General features: G+C 41.4%; 1 protein-coding gene and 1 non-coding gene across 3 annotated transcripts in view; both read right to left on the reverse strand.

Moving 5' to 3' along the window:
* Positions 1–536: 536 nt before the first annotated feature.
* CHD7 (chromodomain helicase DNA binding protein 7) overlaps positions 537–26,568 on the reverse strand; it is a 128,670-nt gene continuing 102,638 nt past the window's right edge. Inside the window, exons 16-38 of one of the 2 annotated variants that reach the window (XM_075826204.1) lie at positions 25,594–25,804; positions 24,973–25,168; positions 23,861–24,028; positions 23,316–23,495; positions 22,665–22,775; positions 22,379–22,584; positions 21,980–22,179; positions 21,022–21,181; positions 15,190–15,279; positions 14,395–14,498; positions 12,808–12,937; positions 12,651–12,723; positions 11,242–11,299; positions 9,161–9,386; positions 8,872–9,080; positions 8,094–8,765; positions 6,479–6,636; positions 5,352–5,579; positions 4,617–5,060; positions 3,652–3,873; positions 3,384–3,524; positions 2,265–2,369; positions 537–2,010 (exon numbers count right to left, since the gene is read on the reverse strand). In XM_075826204.1, the coding sequence (XP_075682319.1) occupies positions 1,129–2,010; positions 2,265–2,369; positions 3,384–3,524; positions 3,652–3,873; positions 4,617–5,060; positions 5,352–5,579; positions 6,479–6,636; positions 8,094–8,765; positions 8,872–9,080; positions 9,161–9,386; positions 11,242–11,299; positions 12,651–12,723; positions 12,808–12,937; positions 14,395–14,498; positions 15,190–15,279; positions 21,022–21,181; positions 21,980–22,179; positions 22,379–22,584; positions 22,665–22,775; positions 23,316–23,495; positions 23,861–24,028; positions 24,973–25,168; positions 25,594–25,804 (5,174 nt within the window). In that variant the 3' untranslated portion in view covers positions 537–1,128. Of the gene's footprint in view, positions 2,011–2,264; positions 2,370–3,383; positions 3,525–3,651; positions 3,874–4,616; positions 5,061–5,351; positions 5,580–6,478; positions 6,640–8,093; positions 8,766–8,871; positions 9,081–9,160; positions 9,387–11,241; positions 11,300–12,650; positions 12,724–12,807; positions 12,938–14,394; positions 14,499–15,189; positions 15,280–21,021; positions 21,182–21,979; positions 22,180–22,378; positions 22,585–22,664; positions 22,776–23,315; positions 23,496–23,860; positions 24,029–24,972; positions 25,169–25,593; positions 25,805–26,568 lie in introns of both variants that reach the window. The other variant, XM_075826203.1, reaches the window with a different exon arrangement.
* Positions 11,098–11,192, reverse strand: LOC142654764 (small nucleolar RNA U6-53/MBII-28). Its single transcript, XR_012849104.1, has one exon. It is a non-coding gene; the product is annotated as a small nucleolar RNA U6-53/MBII-28 (small nucleolar RNA).

The raw sequence follows: 26,568 nt of genomic DNA on the forward strand, positions 1-26,568 counted from the left end.
TTGCATAAAAAAAAAAACACGATTGTCAACCCACTAGAAAGATCTCAAAAGAAAAATATACAAAAGCCATAATACTGTATTTTCTTCTATTGTGAATACAAAATATAAAGTGGTGTACACCATCTGATTTGGTTTCCCTAGACACGTCTACGTTTTCTAATTACATCACTGCATCTCATGGATCACTTTTATTAAAAGCATCATTACTACTGTTGGCAGCAATTTACAGTTTATCTTACATGATAGCAGTTTCAAAATCAAAGAGAAAAAAAAACGGAAAAAAAACAAAGAAAAAAAACACAAACATTTACAAAGTCATGTCTGTAAACTTCAAGGCTAGTTTAGAGTTGAGGTAATGCTGTATAGCTTTGTGGCTAAAGTAACAAAGTCCTTTAAATTTAAATAAAAAGGAAAAAACAAAAAGGTACCTGATTTTAATTTTATGCTTAAACCAGTGCATTATAAAATTCATGAGACGACTTAACTGTAGTTTTGTCCTGTAACGACTATAGCAGTGAGTATGTAAAAAAAAATAAAAAATAAAAATAAAAATCGGATACTTTTCACATTCAACAGCTGCCTTGTATTGCTGTGCCTCTAGACAGAGACGTTACTACATCATAGAGATTGTCGGAAACGGTTTTGTGTGTGTGGAACCCTCATATACAGTCAAAAAAGGTAATGATATGTAAGAAGTTAATCTTGACCTTCACAGCAAAAGAAAAAAAAAAAAAAGACAAAAAAGATAAATAACTTCATAATTCCTTAAGCAGCCTGTCCTTCGATTTGCACCATTATTCAAAAAAAAGTTGCTGCTTTCATAATACCAACGGTAAAAAAATATTAATAAAAATAAACCGCTGCAGCGCATTATGTAAATTTCCTTTAGAAAAAAAAAATCTGTCCTCCAAAAAATTTGCAAGAAATTATAAATAATGCACTGCACAATACTTAATGACCAAAATACCTTTTTGACACATCCGTGTGACATGACTTGGATTTTTTTTTTTCATTTTTTTTGCTACACTATTTTACAGAACAGCTTATAAAAACTAGTTATGGACATTTACTGTGAGTGTAAACAGTAGGACTACCACTTGAAAATTTTTAGAACACTGTAACTGAGACTTATTCATCATTGTCCTTGTCATTTTCTTCCCCGCCACTGGGCGAGTCCATTTCTTCTCCATGTGCGGTTTCATCTTCCAAAATGGATGAATCTGCAGTTTTGTCCAGGGACTCCTCTACATCACTGGCGTCCCGACTCTCTGCTTCCCCTTGGTCAATGGCCTTTTCTTCACTAGAGCTTACAGCACTCTGAAGTCCCGCTAGTGATGTAAAACCAGGCAATGTCAATCCTCCAAGCCCTGGAGGTAGAAACATGGATGGGTAGAACAGGCCTGGCGCCATGGTGGACAGTAGGAAAGGACTGAAAGCCAAAGAATTTGCAGCTAACCCAGCTGTGGCAGCAGCACCAGAGTCAGTAGCATTAACAGCGTCTGTCGTTTTCTCAGAGTCTTTGCCGTCCTCATCCGTTTCTGCCTTCTTCTCATCAGACTTTGAAGTGCCATCTTCAGTTTCTCCGTGACTGGAAGCAGTAGTAGAATTACCGCTGCCAGCTGCTAAGGGGTTATTTAAAAGTCCACTGAGCCCAAACATGTTGGGCAGCCCTGCCATGGCTGGCAGCATCAGAGGCAGCATTGCGGCATGGTTTTTAGAATCGCCTCCAGCGGCAGCAGCTGTTGTGAGACCCGGAGGGAACCCCATAAGACCAGCAAGCTGGAGAGATTGCAGATTCTGAAGATTCTGAAGACTGGCGAGATCCATTCCAGCAAACAGGCTATTCATCAGCAACGGGTTTATTCCAGACGTTGAGGCTGCAGCAGCAGCGGCTGCTGCAGCTGCTTTGGCAATTTCACTTTTTGGCCTTCTCCCTCTTCGGCTAGCTCCTTCTTCCCTTACGACAGGTCCGGTCAGAAGTCGATCAAACATTGACTCGGGGACAAAACCCTAAAAAAGACAAAATATCTGTAATTAGTTAAAGGTAAAAAGTAATCGGTGCCGGTCCAACTTTAAATATGATGAAAGGAACCAGTTATCCATCTGCTTCAACCCTAATACTTACACAAGATAAGGATTACAAAATATATGGTTCTCAAATATCACATTGGAACTGTCCACTTCAATAAATTCAGCTATAATGTGGACACCATAAAAAGGGACAACTTGTCAAAAAAAAACTGATCAAATTGTGTTGTACTTACAGACTGCTTAACAATGTCTGTCCAATCTGGAGCTACAGCAAACTCAGGGTTCTCTTCTAACCAGCGAGGAAGATCCCGCATAGGAGGGGCCATTGCGCCACCCATCTGTAATGTGCACAAAAAAAATATACATATATCAGTGGAAAAAATAATGTTCTATTGTCCAGATGCCACAAAATCAGTGGTGTGAGATCTCAAGGCCTCCCACATACGTTGCATATTTGCTCCAGAAATTCCGCCCTGATTTTCAAATGCGGAATTTTCATACGTAGAACAGTAGCTGCAAAGTGGGTGACATTTGAACAAATCTCACACACACACACACACACACACACACACACTGTGGGAAAAATCCACAGAAAAGGAGTGCCGAAATGGTCCTGCGGTGCAGATTCTGAATCTGCAGTATGTCAATTTATATTGCGTAAACGCTTCAGACTTTACTTCTAAAAAACCGGATGTAGATTCCGCAACCCTGTGCAGGAGTCTTAAAGAAGTTGTGTAAGATTACAGAAAACAGCCTAGACCCCTTTCCCAGAAACGGTGTCCCTCTTTACCATGGGAGCCATGTCTGGTGTTCAAGTGAATGGGGCTGTGCTGCAATACCAGGCACAGCTCATAGACAAAAGCGGAGCGGTTACTAGGGGGAAGAAAAAATAAGCAGACCCTTTTTTCTTCTCTCAGAAAACCTTTTTAACTGGAACGTGAAGCAATCAGTACTTACTACAGAAGGATTGATAATTCTACGCATGTGAATACTTACTTTTAGGTGATCATGCTTGTATTGCAACCTGTTTGAAACCGTAGGGTTAAGCCACATTCACACGAACGTGTTTTTGCGGCCGCAATTCCCCCGAAAATCCACGGGAGAATTGCGGCCCCATTCATTTCTATGGGGCCATGCACACGACCGTAGTTTTTGCGGTCTTTGCATGGCCCGGGAACCCGCACCGCAGAAAGAACGGGCATGTCCTTTTACGGCGGCCATGTGCATGTCCTACGATTTGCGGGCGGGTCGCGGCTGACAGTCCGCTGCCGGCCGACCCGAAAATCACGGCCGTGCACACGGCTACGGTCGTGTGCATGAGGCCTAACACTACTTTTTTCAGTGGCCATTACCTTTTTTCCATTTCGTTTATTGACTACAGGCACTCGTTCATCTCCCGTTAATGTATTAATATCCAGTTTGTTAGGATTTCGACATCTATGACGTTTCTGCTTCGGCTTTTGAAATGGGGAGAACAACATATCTGTGCTCTTCTGTTGGGAGAGATTTAAAATACAGTCTTGAATTAAAACAATGGCAGCTTATGTAAAAACTGCTTGTTCAAGTACAAGATTTAGAGATGAAATAGATAAAGTGGTGCCGTTTCACTTTTGTACTTACTGGTACGTAACTCGGCATATCAACGGTGTACGTAGGATGCAATTTCAACCATTCAACTAAATCTTTATTTCTGGGCGCATCTTCCCCCGCTAATCTGGTCCCATCCTCCAAGTTAATGACAGGGATCCGAGTTTCTGGCTCCAGCTGCCCAGGAGATGGAATGTTTCTAGCTGGTGGTGTTTCAATATCTTCCTCGTAAGCTTTGGTCACATCAGTATCCTCCTAAAAGAAAAAAATTAATTAAATAATATTTATATTAAGGGAGTTATGTGCAGCTTAAAGTAGATCGGTCATCACACTATTCTGGACTGTTTACAGGCAACATAATTTGGAGACAGGCTTGCTACTTCATTGGCCCAAACGGCACAAAAAAACAACAACATTTTGGTGTTTTTGGCTAATAGCAGTAACCAAAGAATACAGCCGAGTCCATTACGAGTCCACTTTATTCATAAAGGGGCCACCGCCTCCTTCACTAGTGACCGACGAACCGCCGTGTAACTGGCTGTGTGCACAACAGCCAACAATCACTGCTGATAGGGACGGGAAGAGGTAGGGAGCAGCAGGATGAGCACTTCTCTCAAATACAGCTAGAACTAGGAGACCGCTGTATTCTTTGCTAGCTGCTATTAGCCAAAAGGAACAATGTATTTTGTGCCGTTTGGGCTAATAGTGCAGCGGACCTGTCCACCTACTATGCTGCGCCTAATCCGAGCCACATAGTATGACGACAGCTTTGCATTCATTTTAATTAAACAATGCGATTTGAGGACTCCGGGTCAAGTATTAACGAAAAGAAAATAATTCACTGGTCTAGAGCATTATATTGACAGCTTTTCTGCGTTTGTTTTAAGTATTTAAAACAATTGAATTGAATATTCTAGCATAAGCCGTACACCATCCTGTATATAAAGCGCATGGCCTATTACCTTTAAGTACATCTGCAGTATGTTCTGTTTCCTTACCGCAGATAATGAAGTCCGCTTGTTGCTCATAAACAAAAGATCAAGACCTTCCACATTTTTCCTCCTTCCCCTTCTCCTCTTCATTGGAGGTTCTCCATCTATTAAAGAACCATTGAGAAGATGCCTGGTCGTTGTGCAAGAAAGACCTGCCTGTAGTCGCTCCATTTGAGTTTTGAAGGCATCAGAGACAGGAGTGGAGGAATTAGGCAAGATAAACTTAGGAGTAAGAGATGCAAAATTTGAGGTAGAACTTGTTGCCTCCCTGGAGGCATTCGATAAATCCACAACAGTCTCTTGTCCATTTTCTGCCCCTACTTGAGATCCACGTAGCTGAGCCACCATCTCCATTAGATTCCGCCTCTTGGCAGCCCTTTCTGCTTCAACCTCAATTTTCCTCCTTCTACGTCTGCGCTGACGCGGTACAGACAGGCTCAATGCAGCATCCTGGAAATGGACAGAAAACGGAATGTTAAGCACAAAATAAAACATACAGAAGATGAAGTACAAAATACCAGATCAATACTGTAGGAATATGAAACATGGCGGTCCATGCATGAACCATCTTATACCAGTCAGAGCACATGCCCAACATAACGTGGTCCAGCAGACCACCTTTCTCAGTGGCCACACAAAGACAAGTGTCTTAGAATACTAAATCCTAGCTCTCCAAGAAGAAACCATGCACACCAAACATTACAACAAAACACCAGTACATAGTCGGTGAGCATAACTTGCCTGAGACAGTTGTGGAGAAGCACTGATATCTTCACTTCCACTGAAGTTGCCCTGGGCCACCATGGAGAGCTCAGCGAAGCTTCTCTTCTGCAGCGGGCTGTCCACGGCAGTTGGTGTGTACCCAGGGATGAGCCCTGGGAACTCAAACATCTGGCGTCTATTTACTGGCCACTTTCCTTTCAGTATAGTCTCACAGATGTTGTCTAATCGATTGATGATCACACGATCCTGCATCATACCAGGAAAAGCACAAAATGACAGAAGAAATTAAACTAAGTTGCACTCAATGTTTAGGGTTTCGACAATGATTAAGTAATTCCTGCCTAGTTCTCAGGGAAAGCTTTTTTTTTTTATTATGCTACTTTTTTTGTTACCATTCATTTAACCTGTGTGAGTCTAAGAAGCTTTCAGCCTTGTGTATTAAGGAGACAAAAGAAGAGTTACTGCGGGGGGTAAAATAGTAGGCAGTGTCTGCATATACGCTGAACTCCTACTGTTTGAGGCTGTAGTGCATTGTTTCTTATAATCATCAGCTGGTGGGTAAAGAAAGAAACATCTGCTTCCAAAATCTAGCAATCGCCAGAGTTCTTCAGAGCAAACCGGCCTGGTTTTCTGAGTGGTTCCTCATTAGCGTCACTACTAATAAAGTTCAGCATTATAAAAACTTCCCCGCATCTACAGAACGTCAATATTCATTCTATACCTTCGCAGCACAGCCCTCAATTTAAGTAACACTATGGAAAAAATACAAATCCTTACACAAAATTAACCATTTTACCCCCACCCTCAATTGTTTTTAAGTTGCCTTACCCATAAATGTACATTATCAACAGTTACTGTGCAACAGCCATTGTCGGGCCTCCATAGTGTTTTTTTTTTTTAAAGCAATTTAAGCAAAACCTCCCAAAACAGAGACACTGCTCAAAGACCACAACCAGAGCACAACAGCTGCTGCAAACCGCCTCCTTTCCACAGGAATAAGCCTATTAGTGTCTTGTTTTTATAACCAGATGGCCATGTCATGGTGATTAGGAAGCTTTTTTTGCCTTATTATACTCTAAAACATACAGCGAGCACATCACAGCCATTACCGCAGAGTAGATTGTATACTAGGAACAGCAACATACCTTGGGCCAGAAAGAGAAGGAAAATGTCCTCTCTCTAAGCATATGAAGTCCAGACTGCTCACAATCTTCCAAGTAGAAAGCATCACGCGTTTCATCCCTAGCTGTACTCAGGGAAGCATTGCTTTCTTCATCAAAGTTTTTATCTTGGGAAGTTATTCCTGCTAAAATGAGAACAGGCTCAAAAAAACATATAAAACAAAAAAAACCTGTAGCATAGAAAGCTAGAGACGGCCATAGACATTAAAGCATGACTATTGTTGGCCGATCCAGACGATTTTCGAGGGATCTTCCAACAACCCATTCTCTATAGCAATGTTTCTCAAACGGTGAGGCGCCCACCAATTATTGGGGAGGTGCAGCTGGGGAGGCAATTTTGACAAAAGTGATAAGCTGCACAGGACTTTCTCTGGCTGCACCAAATATTGGTTTAGCAAGAGAATGGACTCATTTTGTGCACATTTTAATGTTATACTGTGTTCAGGTGACAAATGACAGCTAAACGGAGATACATTTTTACATTTTGCCATTGACTAATGTTGAGGCCCAGTCATCATCTTGTTCTTTTGGAGAGGCCCCAGTAGAAAAAGATTGAGAAGCTCTGCTCTATAGGGTCTACAGACTGTCTACAGAGCTCACCAAACTTGTCTGGATCTGCCAATGAATATCTAAAGCCTATAGCAACTATTACCGATTTCAGAAACCGTCAACATTTTAATACTGAAGAGAGAATAAATGGATGGACAGTTTCATATATACTCACATGTCAATACAGAAAACTTCATACCCAGCCTTCTCGTACACACAATAAAAGCCATTACGCTAAAAAGGCCCTAACTGATACTTTAAAAGGTTATCCAGTCCCTAAAAATTGATGGCGTATCCCAGGATAGGCCATCAATATCTGATGAGTCATGGTCAGACTCCGAGGACCCCCACCGATCAGCTGTTTTGACGGGGCCGCAGTGCTGCTTCCCCTTCATTTCTTATCTGGTCGTACAGTAAATCGACGACACACTGGTAGCATCGGTACAGTATTAGTCTGTTTCCATTCACATTTAATAGGAGAAGGCTGTAATACGGTGAACTGCCACTACACGTGTGTCGGTGATTCATAGTACGAGCAGATAAAGAAATTAAGGGGAAGCAGCACTCACTGAGTGCTGCGGCCCCTTCAAAACAGCTGATGGGCAGGGGTCCCGGGAGTCGGACCCCGACCGATCAGATATGGATAGCCTATCCTGAGGAGAAGCCATCAATATTTAGGGACTGGACAACCCCTTTAATGCTTGAATTCAGTCTCCCTTCCACCATTGTATTTCATGTCAGGGAACAGAAGCGACAACCCCCTTCATTTTGTAGTGCACACAGCGTCAGACAAGGACTTGGTAGAGAGGGGCTTTAGTTAAAAAAAAACTACACAGCAGGCAGACACCTAGAATTGTGTTAAGGATATGTATCAAGATAATCTACATTTCTATCACGGATAATTGCTGGTAATGGTTGGAAAACTGATGGGTCTCTTTAGCTAGAATTTCTAAAGTGTCATGGGATCAATGACTGCTTTGTTTGCAAAACGACTATATACAAAACCAAGAAAAGAAAAAATCATCTTTACCTTCTGCTTGCGAAGACTCCTCAGATTTGTCATCATCATCATCCAATTTTTCTTCATCTTCTTCTGAGCCCTTCTCGGAAGTGGATTTTGGGTCAACATCTGGAGTCATAGCTGCATCTTTAATGTCATCTTTGACAGGGACAGGTTCAGGGTCACTTTCCTGCTTTACAGACTTATCAGACTCCACCGGTTCCTCCTCTTTAATTTCTGCTTCTTCCTTTATGTCAACATCGTCAAACTTTTCGGACTTTACTTCCTCCTGCTCAACAATTTTTTCATCCCTCACTGGGGTGGAGGGCATTATGGGTGGTGTATCACTATAGCTAGAGCCAGGTGGTAAAAGGATGGGCATGTTTGAATGTGTACTTCCTCTGTTTTGAGCAAAATTCCTATGCGCCTCCAGAAAAGATAACTCTGGATCATTGAGGATATGATAGTCTGTCCTACTAACACCATGTTTTGCAGCACCAATCAATAAGTCTCTGTCATGTTTCCCACACTCCCACCACTCTGGTAAGTCAAGGCTGGGCTGGCATAGTTTAAGCCGTTCATTAAACTGGGAGTGTTGAAGGACTTGTTCCCTTATTTTGCGCAGAAGTTCAATGCGGTAGAGCGTTCTAGAAGCACGTTCCTCAGTTATAGGCTCAATCAGTGTAGAAAGATCACACAAATCTATAAACAAAACAAAAAAACATAAAAAACAAAACTGTGGCTCACAAGCTAAAGCGAAGCTTTCAGAAAAGTAAACAATCCCAAAGTTGGCAACTATCTTACATACCATCTTCAGGTTTATTTGTCATGCGACACACTCTTCTGCACATCGTCACAAAGCAGTTGAAATACTTCTCCAAACTCTCATCAGATTTCTTATCAAGACGGGCAAAAGCTCTAAACTGGTTCCACTCAAACTTTTGTTTAGCGGTGTCAACAATAACTCCAAACGTAGACACTACTCTGTAGAAGTCAGCCTCTTCCCTTCTTGTCCACCTTCATAAAAAGAAAGTTGAGTTACTTTGCATTCATCGGCATCAGGGCTAAGAAAACATCTACAAAGTACAAGGACTCACTTTTGCCTTCGCTCGGTGATAATTAATTCCCTTTCTGCTTCCAGGGCTCTTACTTCTTCCCGAGGTCGTCTTCTCCTACGATCCGTCTTCATTTGTGCTTCTTGCCTCATTTGTTGCCTCTTATAGGTGCGTTGATAAGCAGTGATGAGGCGACGAAGGCGGGTAGTGAGAGCTGAGGTATTGGGCCAGTATAGTTTGCCCTCTGCACTGCCTTCCCCACTCTTTTCTGCAAGAAGAACAGGCTGCATTCAGCTTTGCTGTTTCCACAGTTATACAGCCACTTTTATGCCCAAAATATCAAATATATTAAAGAGGCTCTGTCACCAGATTCTCAAATCCCTATCTCCTATTGCATGTGATCGGCGCTGCAATGTAGAGAACAGTAACGTTTTTTTTAAAACGTTAATTTTTGGCCAAGTTATGAGCTATTTTATATATATGCAAATGAGCTTTGAAATGGACAACTGGGCGTGTTTTTTTTCGTATGTCCAACTGGGCGTGTATTGTGTTTTTAACTGGGCGTGTTTACTTGTTTTACTAACTGGGCGTTGTGGAGAGAAGTGTATGATGCTGACCAATCAGTGACCAGTCCGCATCATGCACTCCTCTCCATTCATTTACACAGCAGCATCACGTTCTTACTAGAACAATGTGCAGCCACATACACATGTGTCCTGATAATGAATACACATGACCTCCAGCCTGGACGTCACGTGTATTCAGAATCCTGACACTACTAAATCTTTTCGTGAGATTTCCAGTAAGGGAAACGAAGTCTCGTTTACCTCGTAATCTCGCGAGATTACGCGTGGCTTGCTGGAAATCTCACAGAAAAGATTCAGAAGTGTCAGGATTCTGAATATACGTGACGTCCAGGCTGGAGGTCATGTGTATTCATTATCAGGACACTTGTGTATGTGGCTGCACATTGTTCTAGTAAGAACACTATGTGCTGTGTAAATGAATGGAGAGGAGTGCATGATGCGGATTGGTCACTGATTCGTCAGCATCATACACTTCTAATCACAACGCCCAGTTAGCAAAACAAGTAAACACGCCCAGTTAAAAACACAATACACGCCCAGTTGGACATACGAAAAAAAACACGCCCAGTTGTCCATTTCAAAGCTCATTTGCATATATATATATATATATATATATATATATATATATATATATATATATATATATATATATATATATATATATATATAAAATTGCTCATAACTTGGCCAAAAATGAAAGTTTTTAAAAAAAACAAAAAACTTTACCGTTCTCTACATTGCAGCGCCGATCACATGCAATAGGAGATAGGGATTTGAGAATCTGGTGACAGAGCCTCTTTAAAGGCTGTAACAAGACAACTTCCTTAAAGGGTAACTAAACTTTCAACGAACTTCTGATATGTTATAGTGACGTGTTAGAAGTTTTGATTGGGGGTTCTGAGCACTGAGGCCCCCACCAATTGCCAAAACAAAGCGGCAGAGGTGCTGTGTGAGAGCTCAGCCGCTTAGTTTCTGTCCGGCTTTTCTCGGAAATTGAGCTCTTACACCGCTGCATCGATTTCCGGAAAAAGCAGAACAGAAACAAAGTGGCTCAGCGTTCACACGAGACCCTTCTGCTGCTTCGTTATAGCGATTGGTGGGGTCTCCGTGCTCTGACACACACCAATCAAAACTTCTGACATGTCACTATAACATGTCAGAAGTTTGTTGAATGTTTAGTTACCTTTTAAAATAGTATTTGGACTATCAGATCAATTTCAAACTCCTGACAGAGGAGGAGACTACATGACTCACGGCTACATCACATACATGTATTCAGAGATACACTGCCAGAAAGTCTAAATCAATGGTTTCAACAAAAAGAAAACAATAGGAGTAACAATATAGCAGTGTAGTAAGATTAGTGTGAAAGGCAAGTTAAAGGTGCACTTCTGTTTTCAGTTTAGAAAGTTGGACCTTTCATTCACATCCAGTGGTATACAACACCCCTGATGTTTCAGAATTAGCATGGATATTCATCACCAAACAGATCTGCACCACCATAAACTGGACTTGTGTCATCTTCGCATTTCTTACCTTGCATGTCCATATCCATGCATTCTTCTTTATCCTCTAGGGGGGAGTTGGCAAACTCCTAAAAGAGGAAATCAAGAATTTAAGCAAAACTTTGTGATGTAAAAAAATAAACACACACGGTTTTGGTTGAGTTTTAACCCCTTCCCGACATTTGACATATCCATACGTCATAGCCGGGTAGGGGGAAGTATGAAACGGGCTCACAGAGTGAACCCTCTCCATACGATGCGGGTGTCGGCTGTATGTTACAGCCGACGCTTCACAGTAACGAGCGGAATCGCGCTAGAGCGCAATCCCGCTCGTTTAACCATTTAAATGCCGCAATAGCAACCGCTGCATTTAAATAGTTAGAAAGAGGGGGGCGATCCCCTCTAGCACCTCATCGTGCCCCCTAAATGCAATCGCGGGGTGGCGATGGTTGCTATGGCAGCCTGGGGGCCTAATGAAGGCCCCCAGGTCTGCCTCTGGCAGGGCTTAATAGAAACCTGTCAGAAAGACGACATATATAGTGCAAGCGATCCAACTCATAAAAAAAAAAAGTCAAAATTAGTAAAATAACGGTGTTTTTTTTAATGTAAATTTTTCTTTTAAATTATTGAGAGTTCAAAAAACCCCCCTTTTCCCATAAAACGCCAGAACCGCTATTTTTTGGTCACCTAATCTCCCACAAAAAATGGAATAAAAAGTTATAAAAACCTTGCATGTACCCCAAAATGATATCATTAAAAACTACAGCTTATCCCGCAAAAAAATAAGCCCTCAAACCACTTAATTGACGGAAAAATAAAAAGTTATGGCTCTCAGAATTTTGCGACACAAAATAAATTAAATTTTTTACACTTCGTTTTTTAAAAGTAGTAAATTATAAAAAAAAACTATATATATTTGGTATCGCCATAATCGTATTGACCAGCAAAATAAAGTTAACATGTTGTTTTAATTGCACAGCGAATTCTGTAAAAACGAAGCGCAAAAAACAATAGTCGTCGCTGTTTTTTTTTTTTCATATTTCATGTTTTTTTCCCGTTTCCTAGTAGATTATATGGCACAATAAATGGCGCTACGAAGAACTACAACTTGTCCCGCAAAAATCAAGCCCTCATAGGACTATATCGACGGAAAAATGAAAAAGTTATGACTTTTGGAATGTGGGGAGGAAAAAAAAAAAAAAAAACGAACATGAAAATCTGAAATTTGTTTACGACAGGTAGGGGTTAAAGTGAGTTAACCGGTGATTCGCTTCAGATTCCCACTTTCATTTTTCAAAAGGCCTCTGAGAAATAACGGTGTAATCAGATTTGTTGCTATGGGCAACTCCTCCACTTCTCCTTTGCACCGATTTGATAAATCCCCGCCCCCCCTCGATTGTATTCCGAAAACTCCATATGTTGTCATCTGGATGTCCTTACATCAATGTCATCTTTAAACTGAAGCCTCGTGGGTTTGTATTCTGGATCTTCATCCTCTCGGTCAAAATCTCCTCTGTCAAAGCAAAGACGAAACAGGCTTTACCACCAAAACCATTATTTAGGTTTATAACAAAATATTGCTTAAACGGTAGCATACCCGTCTCCACAATCTGCCAGCATATCTGTCCCCCTCTGCTCTGCGGCGATTGCCTTGGCATCAGGCATACCGACTCTCTCCAGGAAGCACAGGCTTGAGTCAGCCCTCATGGAATTGTACTTCTCATACCCTAAAGAAGAAGAATTAGAAAATTCAGGTGAGAAAATGGAAATATTAGGGGGGCGAACGGACACAAAAATATATGAAAAGGTCTGACATGAGATGTTTGGATAAAGCATGTGATCTGCTTTACAGCTGATCTGAGCTGCAGTTTAGTTACTACTCTTATTATATTAACACAAAGAAAGGAAAAGGGAATAAGTGGCCATCAATTACAGGAAGAGCATGGTCTATATATTTGATTTTCATCTACAACAGGAAAAGACCAATGCGTTCTTTCCCCTTGTCTACCTTACACGGCCCACCTTCTATTCTAATCTATTGTTTGGCTTTATTCAGGCCAAACTCCGGCCTCGATTTTTTAACTGCTCCTCTTCCCTCCCCGCTCACTCAGCGAACACGGGTTATATGAAAGGCCATCGAACCCGTCTTATTAGGTTTCATGTGATGTATGTCAGAAAGATGACACTGTTCCCTCTACGCTTCGAACGCACTTGTTTTGCTTTTTTTAACTGGCTGAACTGAGTAGATAGAAAATGGCAGATCCCAACAGTGCACTGCAGGAGAATGATTTTAGATCTGACTGGCCTCAGCTGAGGCCCCCCATTTAGGAGAAATACAAGTGGCTTCGGTACATAGGCAGAACAGCACAATTCAATTAGGATTTGTACTACAACACACTTCTCCTAACTGCTGTAGAGCCTGGAGCCAAACTGTAATCATGAAAGGTTTTATAAGCCATCATTCTCCCCTTTAGTCAGGCCATGCTGCTGAGAATACGCCGGCGACCTCCAGAGAATTGGGATTATAATCAGGAATCGCTCACTGTATATATCATGCCAGCTCTGCATCCCCGAGCCTTTCAAAGTTAACAAGGCTGCATCCCACTCAAGGGAGCTGGGAGTTCTCGGCGCTGACATTTGTGAAATATTGCTTGGAACAAAGCCCAGGAGGCACTTGTACAGATTAATAGCAGAGGTTAAGCCCACCATCCACTTTGACACTGGTTGGCAGAGTTAGCAAGGAAAGCAGTGCTAGAAGCTACGTTTATGGAGATCTATAGCGCTGCTCGGCCATTATTACTACAAATATGGATTTACTTTATTTATAGATCCGTCTTAAATATTTTCATTCCCCACCCACATCTCTTGGATGTCTCTCAAAAAGTGGAATAGTTTTCAGATCTTTGCTATCTCAACAGAATAGGGATAGTCTCAATGGAAAGTAGAGCTGGCTGGTTATTTAGGTCTTTTTAACTGGGACAGTTTATCCCAATATTACTTTAAAACACTGGAGAAGTAATGGGATTCTTCCAAGAAATGGTAACAATTTCTCTAGAAGAGCAATAAGTTTTTGCAAAGGATGTTCTAGAGGTCAAGATCCTCCTTGCCTATCACCCAAGATCCGAGTACAACCCAGAAGGCCATATGCTAGAACCTGAGCTAACAGAAGCTCTACTGGGCATACCATGCTTGAAGACGCCAATTAAAAGGGATTTATCCGCTTCATTGTCCCACCAGTCAGTAGGCACTTCTGCATGGAAAGGCTCTGGTATCCACACATCCACTTCACTGTGAAGGAAAGACAAGAAACAGACATGGCCAAAGGCCTCGATTTAATCCAACTACAAAAGTTAAAAATCAGCAAAGTCTCAAATATTAGTATTAAAGTTCTGTAGTGTTCAGTATGCGATATTTGTGGCGTAATAAAAAAAAAAAAGCGTAAAATGTGCTAATTGGGGGGAGGGGAGCGACAAATTAAACATTTGCAGTCCAGCAGCAAAGTATTTCAGGCAATCGCTATAATAAAGTAAACCGTGGCGAGGGAACGGACAGTCGAATCCCTCCTACTAATCTGTAGAAAATCTGCTCTGCTCTAGCGATCTAAAAATATTCAATCTATGCACACGTTTTCATAAATTTGTGGGGGGGGTTTGTGCGCAGATTTACTTACAGGTCATTCATTACAGATATCAGAGTCTACTTTTCAACTATCACGATCCAAATGTAAGCTTTCCATATAACGAGAGTTAAATATAGTGAAACAGAAGTGCACAAAGAAAGTGCTTAATACCTGAATTTCACTGCATTAATGTGAAAAAAAAATGATATATAAATATTTCAGTTGGCATCAAAGGGTTATTGAGACTCCGTAAAAGGAGAAAAAGAAAAATCAAGAATGTAAAAGCGGCACAGCATAATTAGTAACAGCGGGTACAGACCTTGCTCTTCTGTGACAAGGACAAGCCGTGCATTCACTAACCTTGAGTCAGCACCCTCTAAGATTTTGTCAGCTTGGTCCCCTATCACTTCTTGCCTGAGATAGTACAGCATGCGGACACGCAGCAGGACCCTGGAGAGGAAGAGAAGAGAGGGGGTGAGGGGAGAATTCCGAACTTCAGAATTGTTTGCCAACAGTGGCTTTTGGCAGCTGCTGCTGTTCATCCATCATCCTGCCAAGGCTGATTAGCCATGCTGTATGGTAGGCTTGAAGCGTGACAGATGGTGGCATATAATCACCTCTGTGTGGTGCTTTCTGCTGGCTTCCAACGGGCCTGCCTGGCAACCGCTCACGCTGCACAGGGAGGGAGCAGGCTGGGCCCAGCCCAGGCGCATTACATTTAGTCCTACCTAGTGCAGCTTGTGGAGTTCAGACACGTACTGCACCGCTGCCTCTGAAGTACTGGAGCAAGTTTGTAAACAACTGAGCAGATGGCTTTCAGTAACTGTTCTGCTTCATTATCTCATAAAATTTCCTCAGCTGCTGCCTTAATACCATTTTTGGAAGCACATCAGAAGTTGCAAGGATAAACGAGATCTATAATCTGGGTTTTTTTCCTCCTGTCTTTTTTTAAACCACCGAACAATAAACCCTCACAATGGGATGGTGGGTTTTTTGGATTATATAACTATTTGTTTTCTGTAAGAAAGCCAGTTTTATAGAGCTATAACCACTTGCAGCCCGTCCTTGCAGGAAATCCACGGAGCCTGCCAGATTTAACTATATGTTGCCCAGGGGAAACGTCAATGTCACTTTGCAGGTGAACTTGAGGCGCTCTTTCAAGCAAAACTAAAGACTGAGCTCCACTAACTGCCCCCTTGCCAGATCTTAGATGGTGAGGTTAACAGTACCCGCATTACATGCAATGGGGAAGGAGGGCTGATCAGGGACGTCAGCGGCTCGTTGCACCACAGATACTCTTTATAGCTCACAAAAATCATTTGATGGTACAAAAAAAAAAAAAACGCTCAGTTTTTGGGTCTACCATGCAAACACAAATGTGTACATGTCAGACTCCACAACCAGAACGCTCCTTTTTACACGTCAGATTTCATTATAAAATGCATAAAGAACCTTAAAGAGACGAATGAAAAGAACTCAAAGAGTTAGAAGACTTTATATGGTCCAGAAAGTAAAACATTGCTACAGGAAAGACCAAAATAACACTAGTACACATGGTAATCACAGTTATCGGGATTCTACAGCTCGGAGTCTGGCTCTTGCTGGCTATATAATTAATAGCTAGATGCGTAATTTCGGAGACTGGTGGTTAGCCAGATGTTGAGGATATTCTGCTTGAATGCAGGTCTGTGGGTTATGGCCGACTCATTTATCTATTCCGACATGCAGACTCACTAGGTGGTATTGTGCAGCATAAGGCATTCGTGGTTCTTGAGCTGAAACGTCATCTCTCTCTGCAGGTGGCAGTCCTTTGGATAATACTTGTTAAAGTTAATGAGGTGATAGATGCCCTTGCTGCAGTACTCAATACCTCTCAAAACATGCGCAAAAAAAGTCACCTATGCAACTTGCTATAGGTTACACTGGGATGTATGCCGACTGTAGTCTGGCTAGCAAAAAAAAAAATAATTGCATCTACCATTCTGGTCCAAGTATGAACAGTGTGTTAAGTTAAAGCGAATATGTGGAAATGTGATGAAGCAATTCACCATAAACTCAAACCACATACTGCAAATGAATGTCCCATTAATACTACAGGCCCTTCTTCTACACGTTTCCTTTATAGGGCGTCAGGATGGCCGCTAAGCTCCTCCCACTTCAAAGCACCAAAACGTTGTAATGGAGTGATGTAGCTACAATGGGGGGAGATTTAACAAAACTGGTGCAACGAGAAAATGGAGGAGTTGCCCATAGCAACCAGATAGCTTCTTTCATTTTCAAATGGGCCTGGGATCTGATTGGTTGATATGGGCCACTGCTCCACATTTTGTTTGCACTAGCTTTGGTAACTCTCCCCCAAAGTCAATTAGTGCAGTCATAGATACTTTTATATTTCACAATCACTCCAAATAAAAAGTAACATTCACTAGTCTCAAGCCTTTTTGAATTAAAGGGGTTCTCCCAAAATCACAAATCACCTATCCACAGGACAGGTGATACATTTTCTGATCGCTGGAGGCCCCACCGATGGGACCCCACCGATTGTGAGAACAGTGGTCCCGAACTCCCTGTTCCTCCTCACTGTGGTCGAGCCTGAATAGAGCGGTGATCGAGCATGCGTGCTGCCGCTCCATTCAATGTCTATGGGAATGACCGAAATAGCTGAACATGGTGGGGGTTCGGGAGCCCCATACTCATGATCGCTGTGGGTCCCAGCAGTGGCGCTCCCAGCAAATCAGAAAATGATCACCTATTTTGTGGATAGGTGATAATTTATGATTTTGAAAAAAAAACCTTTAAGCCCTATGGAACCTATGAGCAATCACTTTATTTAGCAGTACAGAGCAGGAAATAAAAAGATCAGAATAAAAATAACTAAAATAATTCATTTATTTTGAGAGCACATTTCTAACATGATATACAAATCCTTTATACAATACATGACCCAAAACTCGGCCTCATTTATCAAAACAGTCCAGCAGGAAAACTGCTCCGCTTGCCCATACCAGCCAATCAGAGCTCAGCTTTAATTTCTTAGCCCCTTCTCGTCAGATATATTCTGGATTTTAATTTCTCCTCCCCACCTTCCAAAAGCCATAACTTTTTTTATTTTTACGTCAATAAAGCCATATGAGAGCTTGTTTTTTGCGGGAAGAGTTGACGTTTTTCATGGCACCATTTATTGCACTATATAATGTATTGGGAACCTGGAAAACAAATTCTTTGTGGGGTGGAAAAGGAAAAAAACTGATTCCTCAATCTTTTGAGGGGTTTTGTTTTTACGGCTTTCACCGTACGGTAAAAATGGTATGTTAACTTTATTCTACTGGTCAATAGGATTACAGCGATACTAAATTTATATAGTTTTTCTTATGTTTTACTACTTTTCAATGGAAAAAACTATTGTTAAAAATACAATTTTTGTGTTTTGTCGCCACACTCAGAGCCACTTTTTATTTTTTCGTCGATTGAGCGGTAAGAGGGCTTATTTTTTGCAGCGGCGAGCTATAGTTTCTATAGGTACTATTTTGGGCGACATGAGATCATCACTTTTTATTTCATTGTGTGAAGTGATCAAAAAGCAGCGATTCTGGCAGTTTAATTTTATTATGTGGTCAACGTGCGGGTTAAATAATGGTATATTGTAATAGTTCGGACTTTTACGGACGCGGCGATACCAATTTTGTTTATTTATTACATTACTTTAGAGGAAAAATTGGGAAAAGGGTTATTTGAACTTAACATTTATTTTTTTTAACACTGCTAAAAACGTTAGCAAACTTTTATTTACACATTTTAGTGGACTTGAACCAGCAATCGTTGGATCGCAGTTACAATACACTGCAATTCTAGTGTATTGCAGTACATTGTCATTTTTACAGGCTCCTGTTAAGCCGTCCCAGATACACGGCTTATCAGGAGATGAAGAAAGGCAGCCCTGGGGGCCTTCATTAGGCCCCTGGGCTGTCATGACAACCATTGGCCCCCTGTTTGTAACATCTTAGATGCTACGATTGCTGTTCCTGGCAGTTCGTCCCGGGTGTCAGCTGTAAAACACAGCCGACACCCGCTGCGTAGAGAGCAATAATACGTTGTGGTGCGGGAACAGGTTAAATGCTCTAGAAAAATATGAATTGTTGTTGCTATGGGCATCAAGGCTAGTATTCCTGTAAGATAGCTGTGATAAAGGAAGGCCATGTAAAATAAATATTTTATATATATACATATATACACACACACATATACACATCATACCAGTCCTTCTCAATGAATTAGATCATCAAAAAGTTAAGTAATTTCAGTAATTCAATTCAAAAAGTGACACTCCTAGATTATATAGATTCATTACGCACAGAGTGATCTATTTCCAGCATTTTTTTTCTGTAATGTTGATGATTATGGGAACAGTTAATGAAAACCCACAATTTAGTGTCTCAGAAAATTTGATTATATAAAACCAATTTCAAAAATGATTTTTATTACCGAAATGTTGTCCTACTGAAAAATATGTACAGTATATGCTCTCAATACTTGGTCGGGGCTCCTATTGCATGAATTACTGCATCAATGCGGCCTGAAATGGGGGCGATCAGCCTGTGGCACTGCTGTGGTGTTATGGGAGCCCAGGTTGCTTTGATAGCGGCCTTCAGCTCGTCTGCATTGTTGGGCCTGGTGTATCTCATCTTCCTCTTGACAATACCCTATAGATTCTCTATGGGGTTTAGGTCAGGCGAGTTGCTGGCCGATCAAGTACAGTGATACGGTGGTTATTAAACCAGGCATTGGTACTTTTGGCAGTGTGGGCAGGTGCCAAGTCCTGCTGGAAAATGAAATCCACATCCCCATAAAGCTTGTCAGCAGAGGGAAGCATGAAGTGCTCGAAAACTTCCTGGTAGACGCTGCACTGACTCTGGACTTGATAGAACACAGTGGACCAACACCAGCAGATGACATGGCTCCCCAAACCATCACTGACCGTGGAAACTTCACACTGGACCGCAAGCATCTTGGATTGGCGCCTCTCCACTCTTCCTCCAGACTCTGGGACCTTGATCTCCAAATGAAATGCAAAATTTACCTTCATCTGAAAACAGGACTTTAGACAACTGAGCAGCAGTGTCGGACAACTGTGTTATATCAAGTCCAGAGACAAAGCAGCGTCTACCAGGAAGTTTTCGAGCACTTCATGCTTCTCTCTGCTGACAAGCTTTATGGAGATGCTGATTTTATTTTCCAGCAGGACTTGGCACCTGCCCACGCTGCCAAAAGTACCAATACCTGGTTTAATAACCACAGTATCACTGCGCTTGATTGGCCAGCAAACTCATCTGACCTAAACCCCATAGAGAATCTATAGGGTATTGTCAAGAGGAAGATGAGAGACCAGACCCAACAATGCAGACGAGCTGAAGGCCGCTATCAAAGCAACCTGGGCTTCCAAAACACCTCAGCAGTGCCACAGGCTGATCGCCTCCATGCCACCCCGCATTGATAACACCTCAGCAGTGCCACAGGCTAATCGCCTCCATGCCACGCCGAATTGATGCAATAATTCAAAAGGACCCCCGGCCGAGTATTGAGGGCATATACTGTACATATTTTTCAGTAGGACAACATTTCGGTATTAAAAATCATTTTTGAAATTGGGCTTATTTAATATTCTAATTTTCTGAGTTACTGAATTGTGGGTTTTCATTTACTGTTCCCATAATCATCAACATTAAAGGAAAAAAATGCTGGAAATAGATCACTCTGTGTAATGAATCTATATAATATAGGAGTTTCACTTTTTGAACTGAATTACTGAAATAAATTTATTTTTTGATGATATTCTAATTCATTGAGAAGGACTTGTATATAGCAGGTGCACATTAAAACTGTATTAACACTTTAACCCTTGCAATCAGGACACAATCGCAACGTATAAAGCTGAAGTAGTCATATGTATTCAGGATCATTTTAAATGTTTAATCCCCATTTAAATTAATAGTAATACACATCTGTCAAAAAAAAAAAAAAAAGAATAAAAATGAAAAAACAAACTAATGCACTGAAAATTCACACACTCCATTACAAGACTTGGCTCTCTTCTTTGCACTGAACACTGACCTCTTTGTGGTCAGAGTGTGAATCACTGCTGTTTGCCTTTGGCGTGTGGTCACACCTTAGAACAAAGCCACTTTCACTACTTACTTGTTACAGTGATGCTTCAGATGTTTTTTGTAGCTATCCTCCTGAAACAAGGTGTCCGGGTTACAGCTGTGGAGCCAGTCCGCGTGTTTGAGGACAGGCTGAGCATTCTGGTTTTTCACCTTCTTTCCTTTCCGTCCCCTAGGTACTGGGGCAGAGAGACCTAAACGAAAACACACAATCTTCAGATTACAATATATGCAGCTTCACATCTTAATAGAGCACTTTTCTAAAAAAAATAATAATACACATTTTATTGGATAAATGCAATATTCACAACAAATGTGATATATGCAAATTTGGTGCAACTACCATACATTGACAAAAACCCGCCAGAACTAATTCTACAAAATACGAAAATGTTGCATGCACACTATGCATGAGATGCATAGCTGCTAGATTGCAGCCAAACCTATACTCAGTTGCCCACTTCTAAACCGACACAAAAAAGAATAAAAACGTATGATCCAATGCTGGGTACCAGTCACCCTTTTCCTCTTGCGGTCAGCTTGGACAGAAGTGATTGAGGCATGTATGAATAAGCACCTCCAGCGCTCCGTCTCAATGTGGGTTACAACATTAGATCTGCAGAACAGCATGAAGATTAGATGTTGTCACTCATGGGCTGCCTTATTTGTTGCCAAGCAACGGCTCAAACATACAAAGATATTCAGGCCGCAGCTTTGCAAACCGCTTGTTCCGGAAATTATTCCGTTGAGAATCTTATAGACTCTCCAATGAGTTGCAATTGGAGACCTCGTATTTGTTACCAGAGATTTGTCCTAGTACAGTAAATGTCAGGAGAAAAAAAACCTATTGAACAGACGTGACAGCGTAAAAAAGGGGATTTAAAATAAAAGAATCATTACAATTTATATATTTTTGTTCATAAATTGTTTCAACACAAAATGACATAATAGATTTATAAATCTGTACACAACGTTCTTTGTGTGTAACCTACCAGAGTGGTTCACTAGAGCACGCGTTTGCCCATCTTCTGTTGGTGTGATGAGGTCCCAGATAAAACTTTTAATGTTCTCATCCCCTCTGTAATGGTTCAGACAGTAGACCAGAATAGTACGGCAAATGGTTTCTACGTCATGTTCGGAAAGTTGACGCTTGAAACGCCCGTGGGAAAGAATATCCGTCCAGCGGCCCCACCTACCACAAAATGTAATAGGTTCATACTGTGTGGCAATAAGAGCTCTATAGGAATTCAGATGCTTAATAGGTGATGACATATGAGCCCAGAATTACATCGCTCATCAAGCAGGTGCCGAGAACCAAATGTTCAACAGTTCGGCTTAATCTATAGGACACATATAACACATCCAGCACAGATCAGAGGCCAAGAACATACCCATAGACCAGTAGATTCTTCTCAACTCTGAAGCATTCACTTCTCGCATAGCCCTGGGACTTGTCCTGAGGCCTTCGCGGTTTGATGTTGGGCTTGTCCTCAGAATCACTCTCCAAATCAGAAAATTCCATGAGTTCATCTTCTTTTACTGCACTGTAAAGCCTAGTTTGTTTTCTTATGCGTGGGGTATCAATTACCAGTGTGTTCTACAAGACGAATGAAAGCACAAATGAAGCATTACAACTAATCATGTACCCGTTACACTAATGGATGTTACGACACTTACCCTTCCATTTAACACATCAAGATCGAGCTCTGCTTTTTTTGCCCATTTCTGCCAGAAGTTAGGGTCATCCAAAGATATATCAGTCCTGTTTCCCGATGCAACAAAACTGGCCTGATATAAACAAAAAACAAGAAACGTGAAGTCATCTAATGTAAAACTCTACACTCCAGAAATAAAACCAGCCCATAACAAAACCCCATCAACAAAAGCCCAGGAAACAATGGCGGGAAGTTATTAAGGCGTTCGTACACCAGTCTTAACACGAAACAAACTGAAGTTGATGCGCAAGTTTCTTAATAAATTTGTTGCATCTTCGGCTGTCCACATGCCACTGAGTGAAATCTAAGCCAGCCGGAAACTGGCGTATATTCCCGCTATAATTTACGCCAGTTTCCGGTATAAATGATAGTAAATGCGTCAGCTATGGTTAGACCCCCTTAGGCTAATTTCTGCCGACTTATTAGAAAAATGGCCAGTGTGGTAGAAATGGCTCAAAAGTCCCAATTTTTGTTGCTTTCGAGCAGTTTGCAACATTTCTACGCCAGAAAACTTGATAAACACCCGCCAATATCTTTTACCGCAAGTGTACCCGATAGGGCATCACGTAATGTGAAGATAAACAAAACCAATCCATCCGAAATGAAAGCATACCTTTGCAAAGGTTGAGCCCTTTCCTTCAGATTCTATAGTGATGGTGTGCGTTCTTCTGGAGAGAATTTGATCAATATCCTCTTCACAGAACTTGGAGCCTTCGTCTTCTTCATCCATCAGTGCACCATATGCCCCCTTCCGCAGTAGGTCTTCTATTTCCTTCTTAGAAAGCTGTTGTACCTGCGGGTAGTAACGGGAAAACATTCAGTTAATCTCCATATGAAACCAAGTTTAATTTGTTATTCACTCATGTAGACAATTAGCAAATAATTAGAATTAGCAAACAATTTCACGATTGTGAAGTTTTCTATTTTGTGTAGAGCCTTAGCTTTACTAGTTCCCTAGTCCATAGCCATCTCGGCAAATAATATATGTGCTCCTACGCTTCTCAATGATTTAATACATTACATACATCCACTTAGCATAATGAAAAATGAAGTGTGTGTATTCTGATTATTAATATTATTTACATATCACAGAGCAAGTTAACATTAAATGAAAAAGTTTGAAACAGGCTACACAAAAAAAAAGGGTAAGAGACTTACCCCATTTGTTGCATTTTCCCGTCCGCTCATTGACTGCAATACAGCCTTGTCTAAGCCAAGTTTCAGACTGGCCTTATCAAACATTTCACGCTCGTAGGAATTTCTCGTAATCAGCCGATAAATTTTCACCGACTTACTCTGGCCAATGCGGTGGCACCGTGCCTGGGCCTAAAGACATGCACCAAAAAATAAATTTCAGGATCTGCAGATTTTCAAGAAATTATTTATGACCCTCCACAGCATTACTTAAAGGCTAAATTTAGATTTGATCCGTATTAGGGATCATTCAGACGAGCGTATATGTAGTCCGTGTGACGGCCATTAAAACAACGGCCGTCACGCGGCCTCATGTACTTCACTGTACGACTTTAAACGCGTGCGTGCGCGTGTGTGTGTGTGTGTGTGTGTGTGTGTGTGTGTGAAGGGTCTGTGAAAAAATAGGACTTTTCCTATTTTACTGCGTGTCACACATCCCTCCATTGGCTCTAGTCTATGGGGGATCCTAAACATCGCGCCCCGCACGGGTGCACCTCGGACGTGAAAAACTGCACTTTTTCACGTCCGAGGTTAGCTGCGCTCGTGTGAACATAGCCTTAGAGTTAGATAAGCAGTCAGAGCCACAAAGGAGTCGCTCTCAGCTGAGCGATCAGTCCAGCTGACTGGCGGATTTGACTGACAGCGACGATATGCAGCTTCTATGTATAGTGGATACACAGAATCTGCATCTCTAAACCTAAACCAAATTTTTAATCAGAATGTATTGCAAATATGTTACAATTCTTAAAATACATACATTAAATTAAAAAAAAGTACATTGCACATTTACATAGACTTTAAAGCATCTCAGTCATTATGTCAACAATCTTAGGCCTCCACATATAATACGTCAACATTGTAGTATTTCCTATCTGATCTTATAGATCTTTAAATATAAGATTAACTTTTTTTAGATGAAAAAAAAACACAAAAAAAGGCTTAATTTATAATATAAGACCCAACATGATCATCCAGGTTATTTTTTATACTTGAGATCCATCACCTAAAACTTCTACTAACACAAAAATGCATCTACACTTCAAAAAGTAAACTGACAGAAAAAAAATAACTCTTACCTGAAGGTCATTCTGGGGGTTCCAGTCAGAATCAAAGATAATGCAAGTATCAGCAGCAGTTAAATTAATGCCCAGACCTCCTGCCCTTGTACACAGCAGGAACACAAACCTATCAGAGTCAGGCTTGGAGAATCTGTCAATAGCAGCCTGACGCAGGTTGCCTCTCACTCTGCCATCAATTCTCTCATATGGGTATCTGAAAGAGAAGGGTTATTACTTCAATTTATTCTATTTACTTAAAACAAACGCCAACAGCATCCTCCTTGAAAAGGTTGATGTATTTCAACTGCAAACTTGTGAACGGAATTGAAATGAGGGCTGCTGCTTGCCTGCCGCGATGCTGCCTGTTCAGCAGCACCGCAGCGAGTCTAGCCCTGCTGTTACAAGTCACAATTGCCATTCAGAATGAATCTGAACCTGCTCTGGGAATTCAATCTCAAATCAATAAATGTTGGTGATATGAAACGGACCACGTATGAAGCTTGCCTTTAATTTTAAAGACTACTACCCAATTCCAGTCACCATAAAAGCAACCACAGAGACACTGCAACTTCCTCCCAGTCAGTCAACCAAATCTGCAAACAGATCACGCTTTTTCTTTCCGCTTGCACACGTATTCACCTGCGTTGGATGAGGTAGTCTTCCAGAATGTCCAAGCAACGCACCATCTGGGAGAAGATGAGCACCCTGTGGCCACCAGCCTTCAGTTTTGGCAGCAGCTTGTCAATCAGAACGAGTTTGCCAGCAGCCTGGATCATAGCCTGGAGCGGAAAATCTGGAAGGTCACCATTGTGCACGTCTCTAAACTCTTCCAAAATTTTCTCTTCAGCACCTGTGGAGGTTGAGACAAAAGCTAAATGGAAGCATAGGATGTGCAGAACTTCATTCTAATCTATCCTTATAAATGGCAGAAACAGACTATCTGTACTCCTGTTTAGCAAGAAAATGGCTAACAGCAGCCAAGAGTTGTTCCCATTATAAGATCGTGCTTACACCATGTGGATTTTGTCACATACAGTAGTCAGCCCGGGGGCCCCTCTCCTGGGAACCCCAGTTTAATTGCAATCATTTGTCGGATTTTGTGACATATATTTAGCTTCTTGGCAGTCTTTGGTGGGAGTCCTTGTGGTGCCCAAAGCTTCTTACATTTGTTGTTCAAACGCAGAATTTGTCAAAGGTGGGATCTCTGTTCAAACACACACACAGGTAAAAATGCTCTGATGGGCATGGTTGTGCCAACATCGGACAATTATTGCCGTCAAGTTAAAATGGGAATACAAACATTTTAAGCAGATCCACTATTTGTTTTCTGTTAACTGTAGCACAAAGAGGTGTACACTTTAAATAGACACCAATTATGTCCCATGGAGTGCACTGGAAGTAGATCAGTGGTACGTGCCTTGAATTTACTACAACTGGAAATGTGTAAATGAGACCGATGTGTGTTGGAAATGGTAGAAATAATTTTAGATCCGTTAACTCTTCCATGGCACAACGAATGATGCCATCATACACAGCTTAGCCCACAGAAAATTCCTGATAAAGCCAGCGCATTCTGTGCTCGCTAATTGATTGATGAGTCTGGAAACAGGATGT

This window comes from Rhinoderma darwinii, chromosome 5 (genome assembly GCF_050947455.1).
Source record: "Rhinoderma darwinii isolate aRhiDar2 chromosome 5, aRhiDar2.hap1, whole genome shotgun sequence".
Taxonomy (NCBI): domain Eukaryota; kingdom Metazoa; phylum Chordata; class Amphibia; order Anura; family Rhinodermatidae; genus Rhinoderma; species Rhinoderma darwinii.